This window comes from Hippichthys cyanospilos, chromosome 10 (assembly GCF_059441005.1).
Source record: "Hippichthys cyanospilos isolate Australia breed blue-spotted pipefish chromosome 10, RoL_Hcya_1.0, whole genome shotgun sequence".
Lineage (NCBI taxonomy): Eukaryota > Metazoa > Chordata > Actinopteri > Syngnathiformes > Syngnathidae > Hippichthys > Hippichthys cyanospilos.
Window position 1 is genome coordinate 7,281,511 of NC_142378.1, and position 13,127 is coordinate 7,294,637.

Consider the following 13,127-nt stretch of genomic DNA (forward strand, 5'->3'; position numbering starts at 1 on the left):
ACAAAAAAGCCCTCTGAAATCATCTCAATGCCTTGAACCATGTGCCACCATTAGGGCCACACAAAGAACGGTCTGACAAATGACCACTTTATGTCCCTCTTTGACTTTAATGAATTTATACGTTATCTGGCCTCTAATGGAGGCCGTGGCGGAGGGGCTGGCGCGAGGCCATAACAAATGAAAAGCTCTGATTAGCGCAGAATGAGCCGAGAAGGAAAAAAATGCCATTCATCTTGGTTAGCATCCTCCTGAGCTCTTTTATGGGTCGCTGTTACAAGGACGGTGGAGCCAGGGGTGCCGGTCCCATTAGTGGGGCAGCTGAGTGGTCAGCGGCCCCGGCGTTGACGGAGCGTCTGGCGCGCTCGCACAGTTCAAGTCAGTGAATGGCTCAGTGCAGCTTGACTCTTGAATAACCTTCGGAGGTACCGGGAGCTTCACCCCTGCATGACCCCTCTGTGTGGAGAGGGGTGTGTGTATGTGTGTGGGAGGTTGGGGGTGTACTCCAAAGGGGCGAGGAGGGGGCCACCATCTTGTCTTAGTCCCTCTCATACTAGCAACAGGTAAACAAGAGATGAAATAAACATCTAAAGCAGGGGTGGGAAAACATTTTGACTTGAGGGCCACAGAGACTTGTAAAATTGGACAAAATGGCCAGACCAGGAGCAGATGGATGGAGAGTTTTGTTAATGCACCTCATCAGAGAAAAACAATCTGGAAAACATGTGCTTTAATTTCAAAAGAAAATCAACAAAAGCATTACAACAGTGTTTTTCGAGTCCCATGTATTTAACTATTTATTAAAATGACTCTAAAAGAACAAAATACAGCTTTTATATAACTTTCCTGCTGACTGACAATTTCTTCATGTTTGGCTGGCCGGATTAAAAGTTTATCGGGCTGCAATATGGATTTTTTTTTTAAAGAAAAAAAATCAAGATAATACACACAATAATGATGAACGGATAGATAAATAAACCTGATTAACTGGCTTCTCTGTGTTTCATTGTCTTGTATACCCTCGAAATACTTGATGAACATGTTTAAACAATGAGATTGTGAATGTGAAGGTTCTCTGCAGACCATGCCTTGTGCTGTAAAATATGACTCCAAAAAAGTCAAAGACTACGAGAAGAGCTGAACTTTAGTTGGGGTTCAACAGAGGCACTTTACATACAGTAGTTGTAGATTTGTGGTACTCCCCATTAAAAGTTTGAATGTGATTGATAAATTCTGAACACAGCCACACTCTCAGGTATGAGGGTGTCCACACTTGTGCAACCACATTTCTTTCTAAAATATTTCATTTGATTTGTTATTGAGTTATACATGTTGTGTGTCACATTAACTCATTCAACAAGCTCACTAGTTAGCTAGCTTGTGAGCAAACTAACTAGCTGATGGATGGATGGATGGATGCATGGATGGATGGATGGGTGGATGGATGGATAGATAGATAGATAGATAGATAGATAGATAGATAGATAGATAGATAGATAGATAGATAGATAGATAGATAGATAGATAGATAGATAATCATTGAATAGTTAGCTTTTTTGCAGAAAAACATGCACCAGTATTATCAAAGGTACATTACATAAAGCATAATTGCTGTAACTTAACATCTCACTGATTGATGCTTTGCATGACTACAGATTCAACATGGTTCATTTTCCGGTCTTTATGTTCATTATTTAATAGCCGTTTAGATGCAGAAAAAGATGTATTATCAGAGGTACTGTATGTAAAACAAGTTACTGCTAGTGTTGAGTGATGCTGTGCTGTGCTGCAGATTCAACATGGTTTGTTTTCCTGAAATGCAATGTGAATTTTACTTTTAAAAGGCAATAAATGAAGTAAAAAAATCATGTTATATGCGTGTGGAGCCTTTTATTGCCATGCTTCCTTCCAGCAAACATTTCTTTCCCGGATTCTCAGCTGACAGCCTTGGCGTCTGATTCTGGGTATTTTGTTTATAAGAGAATTCTTCTATTTAACCGTAAAGTGGGCCAACAAATTATATGAAAAAACAACAACAACACCGAGATCCACCACTGCAGCAGCAGAGGCGTTTGGTCTCGATCGTGTTGAAGCTTGATACGGACCACTGTTGTCGTTGGGAGAAGTGCTGTTTTTGAGCGGCCCCTCCTCCTCCTCCCTGGCCGGGCCCCCCGGGCTTTAGAGCCGCCTCGCACACTTTTCAGTCCGGCCCGGGAGTGGAATGCGCTGGGATGCCGAGCACCGCCAACTGTAGGACACCTACGAAATCTCGATAACAGCGCCGTAATGGACAGCCATGATCCGTATGTCCATTTAAGTAAGTACGCTTCTTTCTATGCCACTTTTTAAGCCGTCGCGTGGAAAGGGAGAGAGACAGATACGAAGGGCACTTTGCGGAGGAGTATTCCCCGGCCATGGCGTCCTCTCTCCGGGCTTTCAGCACACGCAGCCTCGGTCCTAGTGCCCCGTGCAGCCGCTCTTCCACGCTCTTATTTTTGTGCTGTAAATAAAGTCAGGTGGTCGTGGCGGTCAGGCAAGGTCAGAGGTTGGCATTTTAATAGCGCTTGTGTAATTTATGAGTCTGCTCAACTGTTTGAAACTTAAATTTACTGCTCGGCGCATTGAGAGGCGTAGCGTGATAACAGACAGCAGAAACGAGCGGGTTTGTTGTCACAAACTTGCTTGTGGCACAAAGTCGCAGCCCCCCCCCCCCACTACACACCCCCTTTCTCACAACGTGGGTCATCTTGGAGGGCATCCATCCCACGGATAGCGTGATGTCATTTTGCTAAGTAAAGCTTCACTCCTGCTCTGACTCGACGACTTTGTCCTTGAACCAGCTGATGGCTTTCTTTTTTTTTCTCTCTCATTGCCCTTCTATTAGCAGAATTGTTTATGTGACAGCTTTACAGCCCCGTGGAGTTGGCAACACGTGGATCACAGTGGGCCAAAGGAGATGGGTTTTGTTTGTTCAGTATACTGAATTAACAAGTTCAATTACACACATTATATGTTTTAGTCATCATCATGTGATGTTTTGATATTTTTGGTCCGTGTGCTAAAGAAGTACGGCATGTGCTTTCAGAACAGAAGCATCTGTAAACGCTGGAGAAATTTTGTGAGAATCCATAATGAAATGACAGTGAATGATGTGGAATTGTTTGCAATGAAATTGAATCATCTTGAATAATGTGGAAAGTGGTGGCGGATATCCCTGGCACCTGGCTGAGAATGCATGTCATTTTGGTGAGTTATTTAAAAAAACAACAACAATCTAAACCAAAGTTCATGGTGTCCCCCGCCTACTGCCCGTAGACAGCTTGGATAGGCAGCAGCAAGCCTGCAACCCAAGTGATGATAAGCAGCTCTAGAAAATGGATGGATAGAATTTGGATGTATTTTTAGCATATGTCGCGGGACGCTTAAAAACCAAGAGACGCACATGGCCCCCGGGCCACAGTTTGGACATCCCTGATCTAAAGTGGTAAAAATGGCTTACGCTCTTTGATGATGCAATGCTAATGGTTGAATGAACTTGCCATTTTGGGGGTCTCCTGAAAAGTGATTTGGGGAATGTGAGGAATGAAGAATTTGAATAATGTTGAATGTATAAATGTTAGAGGAGAAAAATAAATAAATCCAAAATGTGAATTGTTAATATTACTTTTTTACTCTATATTTTTTCTTAGAAAATAGTTGTTTGAGGAACATTTTTGTCCTGAAGACATGTCTATGTGCTCTTTAGCAAGGTGTATGTCGTATTAAGAGCCAGTGTTTTCCAATTTTTATTGAACAAACTTCATTTTTACATCACGGTATTGCTATTGCTGGGCCAAAACCTCCACATAGGTCACATTATGTATACAAAAATGTATACTATTAGTCAGTCCACACGTTTGCTATGTGATGTACGTCTGTGTGTGTGTTATTTACATATTTTTGCTATTTAAAGTTTCAAAAACCGCTTGCTAACTCACATTACAATACTAATTGCAAAAATAATGTGCCTTCCAGTATCAAGTGGAAAATTATTTAGTTGTTATGCCTGTCACTACACCTCCATGTCATTAAAGGATTCCTAAAATAATTAATCATGGAGTTAAAAAAATAAATAGATGAATTAGGTAGCGTACGATAATTTGTTGCGGCACACCTGAATATTTGTTGTGACACACTAATGTTCCGCAGCATAGTGGATCACAGGTTTGGCCAGTGACAGAGTTTTGGCAGTTGTACAGCATCATTTTAGATTTCAAATAAAAATATTAAAATATGATTGAGGCGTAGCCTTTCAGATTAAATTTGAGAGAGTTCTCATAAAATTCGGTGTTTTTCATTCAGTAATTTTATGTAAATTTGTTTTGTTTGTTTGGTAAATTTGCTTAAAAAAACTTTGCTGCTTGTCAGTTTTGCCAGCTTCATTTGTGTCTTTAGTGAATTAACCAATAGTGAGCCCGTTCATTTTTGATGTGGTGTGTTTTGGATCTCTCCCTTTTTTGACCACAATTCTCTTCAGCCATTGTGTTGTATCTTTTTATCTTATGCAGCTCCACTTAATGTTTGTTGTTATCTGATAATTATATCAGTCACCAATCAATTGCCACAGTGCCTTTTTTTACCCTTGGAAAGCAGATTGAGTGTAGTGAAAAATAATCACGTTGCATTAAATAACATAAAATGGGCCTTTGAACATAAACAGCCTCAATATGCTGTCACTAAATTTTCAACATCATTCAGAGAGGCTGGTAATCGTTTCCATAACCAGTATGCTCCCGAGGAAAACGGAAGAGACATCTGGATAGGACAACTTGCCTATAGCGGTTCACCGCATATGGAATATGCGTTATCCCAAACGGTCGGATTATTCACAGTTTTGGTAAATTCAATATCAACATATTTCAGCATCTTAAAGACAATAGCAGTCAAATGCAATTTTTAGATCCAGCTCCTGAGAAATCTTTTATCCAAGGGTGGTCTATTTCTTTTAGAAGCTCATCCAATCCACAAACACGCTGGTGTGGTTTAATAATTGTTTTTTTTTTTTTTTTTTTTTTGCATGAGACTAATTTAAAATGAATGATTAGTCATTTGGAATGTCATCTCCCAAGAACTTTTTCGCCATTCAAATGTTTCTTGGATGGAAGTCATGTTTTACCACAGCCATAAATGTTATTTATTTCTTGATAAAATTGACAATTCACCAGAGTGCATAGCTGTCTCGAGATCTGATTGCTCGGAGGTCCACTCATCTTTTGTCAGACATCTGTTTCAGTCAGCCTGATGAAGGCCCGCCCTTCTCTTTGCAGAAGAATCATCATTTCGACTTTCTCAGCACTTTTATTCCTTTCAAAAATTTCCCATCCGCCGAAGTGATCCCAACGAAACCCCCCCCCCGGGCTGCCTTTGATGCTGAGAACTTCTTTAAGACGCCGTCACAGGGACGGCAAGCGAAAAGAGAGAACTATAAAAGAGGAAGAATCACAGGGCGGGCTAGAGAAAGCAGTCGCCCTGTTTGATGTGAACAACCCGTGACTTTTGCAAGGGTTCACGCTCTGACTCAACACTTAGATCCAGCCGCGCTTTCATACATAAGTTCCGACTTGCCAACATATAGCTGATTGTCTGGGACCCGACCGCGACCACGCCGTCATGTGACTGAAAGAATGCGGCCGTTGCTGTGAGTCTGTGAAGCAGTGGCAGCTTTAAAAACCTGCTCGCTGACTGCCAAGCCCTGCACACAGTGATCCCCACCCACTCCCACACAGATAAATAAACCACACAGGTAGAGAGGGTGTGGCTCTTGGCAGGTTTACTCAAGGATTCTCGATACTTGAGACCATTAGCACACAATACGCGTTCTAGTAATGAGTGTGTGTAGTTGTGTGTGAGTAGAAAAGGCTGCTTGACTGGATTGTGTGTGTGTGGGCGCATGTGCTTATTGTGAGAACAGAGTTGAGGGAAAAGAAGGGGGCGCAGGGAGGCCATTCTCAGGGCTAATTGTCAGTAATTAGTCATTAGCGAAGAAGGTCAAACCCTTGATTTAATTCCAGATTTAATCAAGCAGAGGACCTTGGAAAGGCTGCACCGGTGTTTGCTTGTGAGGTGCATTTTGCAATGTCTTCATTAATTGTGCAATAACTGCACGCAATCCACACAAACTCGCACTACCAGCATTTGCTTGTTTTGAGTGTGCTATTGACTCCCTCAGAGTTGTTTATGGATTTTGAAACGATTTTCCCACAGTAAATAATGGAAATATAACTAAACATTTTCAGAGTCAGACTGTCACTATCATGAACCCTTTATTAACTCTACAATCTTCTAAGTAACATTTTATATTGCAACTGACATTTATTTTACTAATCAATAGAGCTGCAGTTATTTTTGGTATTCGGACACCCCTCAGAAAATATGGTTTGAGTATGGAGTATTCAGATAGCCATTATAAGCACAGAAGACCAAATAACCCATTTCCACTTACTGTATGTTTTGGACTATAAGCGACATCGACATATAAGCTGCAGCAGCAAAAATTGAAAATAAATAAATACATGTCAAGGATAAACCACACCAGAGTATAAGCTGCAGTTCATAACATCAAATATGTATGCATATATATATATATATATATATATATATATATATATATATATATATATATATATATATATATATATATATATATATATATATATATATATATATATATATATATATATATATATATATATATATATATATATATATATATATATATATATATATATATATATATATATATATATATATATATATATATATATATATATATATATATATATATATATATATATATATATATATATATATATATATATATATATATATATATATTTCCAACTCACAGTAACAACCTGTTTTCATCAGACTGAACATACCTGCATGTTTAGCCCAGAATATTTATAGAAAATGATTGGATGAATGAATATTTTCAAGAAGTCGCAAATTCTAGTCTGTAATACTGTTTATGGTAGTCGTGAATGACGTATTTTTTAACTTAAATTTAGGGCTGTCAAAGTTAAAACGTTAATTCTGGAGATTCATTCACGATTTATTATGTATGTGTTAAAATAGAATTACGTCAGTAAACGATTTCTGTGGGAGCTGAATTTTGCTAAATTTGCAACCAAACTAAGAGGACAGTCATTAGCTGACCTAACTAACCCTTACCCGACTGCAGTCCAGCTTTCATGCCCATCACACTGCTCTAATGTAAAGTACAATATACGTGGGAATAACAGTATCTATTTTCGTGTTGAGTTACTTCAGGGACACTCTGGCCTGTATATACATTGTGAATACTTTTATAAATTTCTCTGAGAGCAAAGGGTGTACCCACAAATCTCTTTTCAAGCTTTTTTTCAAGGTGTTCAGCACGTACGCCGAATTTAGCACTTGGGGTTAATTCACTGTGTTTTATGTGGGCCATGACATTCTATTATAACACAGAATGCTTTTAAGGATTATTTCTGCTTCTCCCGCTGGGATTTGTTAAGTCTTGGAATGGTAGCTTGTATCTCCTCATTTTTTCTCTCACGTCGGACTTGTGGAGTCTCTTTTGCCGGGCTGCCGCCTGCGAGGGGATCTGATTACTGCTAGTGGCAGACATCCAAGTACTGTATGGACATTTGATGCAACTACACACAGGTGCACACCAGAGAAGACAGTGTGTCCTTTAAGTAGAGCATGTACAGGGCTTTGCTTAGCACCCTTTCGATGCTAATGTTTATTTATAAGACTGGAAGGGCATCAGGTGAATTTTTGATATGATGACAGGAGGTACTAAAGAAACAGCTGCACACCTCCTTTAGGAACAGCTTCTATTCTCTGGTGATTAGAATTAGTAAGTGTTTTGCAAACTTTACAATCACATTTTTGGATACTAAATAAAGCTTACAAACAGGCAAAACAGCTTACAAATACATGGGTTCCAAGTGACTGTTTTTTCACTGGAGATGTAATTGTTGATGCTAGCAGTGAATAATCACAACAAGAGGCAGTACAGATAAAGAACAAGTCTTCAAAAAGAGGCTACAAACTGTTTATTTACAATGATAGTTTAAGTTTATTATCATACTGAACAAAGACAGTACATATTATGTATTTAAAACAACCATTTGACTGCTTGAAAATCTGCTAGCTTAATGCTAAAAAGAGCTACACAGTATCAATTGAAATGAAACTACAAATGCGGCAAAAATACTGTAGTTTTGTTTTTTTACATCTGATTTAATTATGCTACTATTTTTCTAAAGTACATCATCATGAAGTGACAAAAGCAATGCATAGCATAGCTAGCATACTATCATACTGGACAAAGAAAAATATACCGCATGTTTTGTTTTTAAAGCAACCATATGACTTTGCCTTGCAATCTGCTAGCATATTGTAGGATGTTATTTTTAAAGGCTGAGATTGATTAGGTGCATTTTTATTCATTTTATTGAGTAAGTCATATTTGAGTTACATGTTTGAGTTGCGAGCTTGGTCAGAACAAAAATCAGAACAAATAAAACTCGTATATCAAGGCAGTGTATTTATCTATTTATTTATTTATTTTTTTACCTTTTTTTCTGTGTCCTCAGCTTCTTGATCCAAGGTTCAGGTCAAACTTGCATTCCCCTCTTGAGTTTTGCAGTTTATTTAAGTTCCCCAAGGCTTCGCTATGTATTGTTCTTCTTTGCCTTTAAGGTATATTTTGGGCCTGCGTTTGCATCTGGCTTTTCGCTTTGCTGTCTGTTTACTTGACCACCATCCAGCATTCTAACAAGACAATTCCTGACTTCCTGGAATGCTATACATGAGAAACACTTCGGCCAAGGATAAGGACACGTGCATATTAATATCCATGAGCACACGGGCAGTCAACCATGTCACAACTGGCCCGTTTTTCTTCATGACATCAAAGAGAATTGCAGATGTTTTGAAGAAGTTACAACACGGAGGTAAAATTCTTTCGCCTAGGGCCCCTTCTTGTCATTTTCTGTTTTCGGAATTCACGGCTGATTTGCCATGTTTCCAGCACATAGATAACCCATAAGGCTTAAACTTAAAAACTCAAAATATTTTGACGAAATCATACTTTAAAAGGATTCCATTTCCAAATTTGTTCGTCATAGGCTGACACAAGTCAACCCATTCATCAAAAATCATTCTTGAAGTGAATAGCGAACAATAATTTTCTCCAAGACCCAGTAAAGTGGAGTCATAGATTTGTCTCAGACTACAATATATTTGAATATAATTGCTGAAAATATGTGCAAGGACTGAAAGTTATGTATTCTATAATGTTGAGCTATTTGTCACCACTTAGGATTTTGTGATTGTATTTGTATTTATTTTTTTTTTACTTGGGCTCAGGTCAAACACCGGCCAATGCCACACTTTTGAGTCACACCCGTTTACCCAGTGCAGTTACAAACAGTTATTAGTACCAAACTCATTTATACCTCTAAATCGGATGGCTATCTAGTTAGCTAGCTAGTAATATCTAGTCCCTGAAAATGCATATTTCACAGATGCCACAGATTTACAACTTAAATTCATTATTTAAATTGCCAAGTAAAGAGGTGATGCCACAACTGAACCCATGGCATTGGTCTGTCAACTGAGAAGAGACCCCTCAATATGTTAGCTTGCAAGCTAGCTGGTAGCTGCTGCAAAGGTCCTCGACCAACCGCTTGGGTATACTGGCTTCAAGCAACTTATTTGCGTACCTCCACAGGTCAGGCTCTGTACTGTTTATTGTTTTTTTTATTTACAATTCAGAATTCATTGAGTCGTTAACAATTTTTTCCAGTATGTCAAGTTTAGAAGTGTTTCACTTTATCAACAAGACCATAGATGGAAAATATCTTCCTTCTCCGATTTTATTGTTGCTTGTTTTCTGCCTTATAAGTCCCTAAGATCTCAATTACTCAACCAATGAAGATTTCAACCACAAGGGACTTTATTTCTCTTTAGTCTAGTTTGTATATTTTGGGACCATTTATTATGAAAACACCAAAATATATGCACCTAATTGAACTAAACAAGACAGTTTGGTGTAAACGGGTCTATATACTATTATGTATATATATTATTTTTCTCTTCTTGGGCCACCTTAACAACCTTTGGCAATGGAAACTGTCCTCGGTTTTCTAATGTCTGATCCCTTTTAAGAAGCTGTAATTGGAAACTACCAGTTATACTGTAAGTGTGATCCCTCCCATCCCAGCTCCTGACAGCTTTAATGCCCTTTCCGCCCCCTCGCCATCACCCCCATTTAATTCTATGCCAGACACCCTGCACTATAACAGGTGTCCCTGCACAGTTTTAGGCACAGCCTGAGGTATGAAGACCCAAGTTGAGTGGGCGACTGAAGAGCTGATTTGTGTCATCAGTCGGACAGCAAACAGTTCCTATGGGATTGATCTCCCGGGAAGGATAATCTGGCTAATCTTGTAACCAGGGTTGATGGGCTCCGCCTCTTTTTGCTCTCCACTGATACCCCTTCCGCCTCCTCCTCCTTCTTACCATTCCTAAAAAGTAGCACGCATCCGGAGTTTCCGCCTCATTTTTAGTTTGTCAGCGAACTATCACTCAAGTTGGACGTCTCGGACGGCGACTGGCGCCCTGCCAGCTCGCACCTGAAGGCATGTGGCAACCTGCGGCATCACCTGCAGCTGGAGGTGGCGCCGGGAGGGAGATGTGTTATGGCCACTGTGAGTAGTTCACTCTGTGCGTCCTTGTAGGGAATAATAGGAAGTAGATAGGGGTCAGTGTTTTAGTTATTTATTTTTTTCCTCAGGGTTTTTCCCACACAGTTAAACTCGCTAACGGATGCATTATGATAATACCTCTAATCCCCGGGCGCGTTTTATAAAAACGCATCTTCCCATGGTAGAAAGTCTCTGCGCAAATAATGTGTGCTGCTGCTTTGCGTTGGATTTTCCTTTGTGATTACACAAAAAAAATTAGAGCATATTTATCTTTTAGAGCCGAGAACCATATTTGGTAGCAGTAGGAGAATAATAAAAGCAATAAATAAATGTGGTGTTTAAACTGATTAAGTAAAAAAATGTTAAAAAAATATATATATATTTAGTCAATGTAAATGACGGTACTTATATATATACCGTACCTTCGTTTTTTAAATTATTTTTTGTATTTTAAGGTCAAATTGAGGTTAGAGGATGATACTGATAGGAAAATAAAGTAGCTTTTCTTAGAGTTTAGTAAATTAAACAATATAATTTATAAAATTAAAAGAAAGAACTGTACATATGCGAGACTATTCATTCTCAACCTTCAATGACGTACATCGTCAAATATAGAATATACAAAAATGACTTAATGCTGTGCTGTGCATGTCTGATTTATTACTTTTTGAATGGATTGCCTGCTGGAAAACTTCGGTTACGCATAACAATACAAATTAAAATACATTTTATCAATGCCAATTTGAGAACTGATGTGCTAGCCTTATCCAGTATGATCCAAATCATAAAGAAATGCGCAAATCTTATTTGGACACATGTGCCTACTTTGAAAAATTTAATTGATAAATCATTCCAGTTGAAATGTTTTCTTAAGGTTGATGACTTAAGTATTAATCCGCAATTCCCGAAAATGTTTAAATAATGAAAAATGAGGGTGTTTTCAATTTATTGACAGGTACTATATTTCTTTCATTTGTTTATTTTTATCATTTCAAGGCCAATTTTGCTGTATTAGTTCCAGATTGTAGCATATTGTTTGTAAAATACAGCATTTGCTCCAATCTTGGTTCTCAGTCACGTATGGTGATCGAGTGGTATGCACATCTGCCTCACAGTTGAGGTTGGGGGTTCAAATCCGGGCCTTGGCCACCCTGTGAGGAATTTCTCCCTGAAGATGTCTGTCAAACGCTCGCTTGTGGTCTCGATTTTGAGAAAGCCTTCCCCTGAAGGGGAATCCCCCTTCTCTCACATGAGTTGCTTCGTCCTTCACTATCTGTTTGTCTCTCAACACGCTTCCCTTCCGATTTGCCCTCTCCATCCTGCCTGCATCTGCTGTCCGTCAGCCAGCATCCTTCCGTCAGCGCTTGCTCTGGTTTTCTGCTTTCCTTCTTCCTGTGTTTTAAGAGATGTGTTGGGACTTGGGAGGTGTTGACGTGAACTCGCTTGTTCACATACTGTACTCAGCCAATTATCCAGCATCTGTGCGTTGTGCTCTTCTGCTGTCCTTGAATGAGCCATTGTGTTGACGCAGGTTTTTCCCTATGTCATTGTTTTTTTTCACATGTACTCGATATAAAATTTGGAACTCACAACGGCATTGGAAAGGTAGACTTACATTGTTAGTGCCAATATGACAACATTAATAATACCACTTCTATGTCACTTATGTGCATTAGGTTTATGGGTGAATTTTATCTTCTCCTTCCCTGAACTTGGCTCAAACCGTTTGCAGGACTCACTGAGACATACCGTTTACACTACTGGGCTGAACTAATGGAGTATTGGTGTCTGTGAAACACTTGCGGCCCACAAACCGCAGTAGACCTGCGGGCCGGTTCTAATAATAAATCAATATCCTCCCGGGGGCCCTAGAAAATCGGGCTGGCACTTTGACAAATGTGCTGTATGGAGCATAATATTGTAAAGACTTTTGGGGGTTTACTACCTTTTAAATGTATAATAAACCTAATGTTTTTTTTCAATTGTAATACAGTTTATTGCTTGCGTTTGTTAAAGCACACATGAGACCTTGCAAAAACAAATTATTATCCAATTTTCAAATTAAATTGCAACTTTGTGGAGTTAATACAAGACTGAAAAAATAGGTACATCTGGAAAAGAAGTGATTTTGGAGATGGGAGGATTCCTCTCAACTGCGATGATATAGTACAGTAATAAATAGCTAAGGAATATCCGCTAAAAAATCCCAGCTCAGTTGTTACCACCTGATGAAAATAACTTGACTAATTTGGCAATGTTCTGTAGCAATTAGTGCAAGTTAATCGTTTGTAACCTTGCACAAACAGTGAAATGAAAGCCGTGAGCAGGCTTTAAGTTCCACAATGGCTAGCTACAGTATTTACCATCACAGGACTTGAATGAAACGTCACA

The 13,127-nt window shown here is 39.0% G+C and overlaps 1 protein-coding gene across 2 annotated transcripts in view; it reads left to right on the forward strand.

The window, feature by feature from the left end:
- The first annotated feature begins 2,121 nt into the window (after positions 1-2,121).
- The window catches only part of rxrgb (retinoid X receptor, gamma b), a 31,731-nt gene continuing 20,725 nt past the window's right edge, over positions 2,122-13,127 (forward strand). The window contains exon 1 of one of the 2 annotated variants that reach the window (XM_088425913.1): positions 2,122-2,314. In XM_088425913.1, coding sequence (XP_088282039.1) covers positions 2,284-2,314 — 31 coding nt within the window. In that variant the 5' untranslated portion in view covers positions 2,122-2,283. Of the gene's footprint in view, positions 2,315-10,563; positions 10,740-13,127 lie in introns of those variants that run through there. The other variant, XM_088425911.1, reaches the window with a different exon arrangement.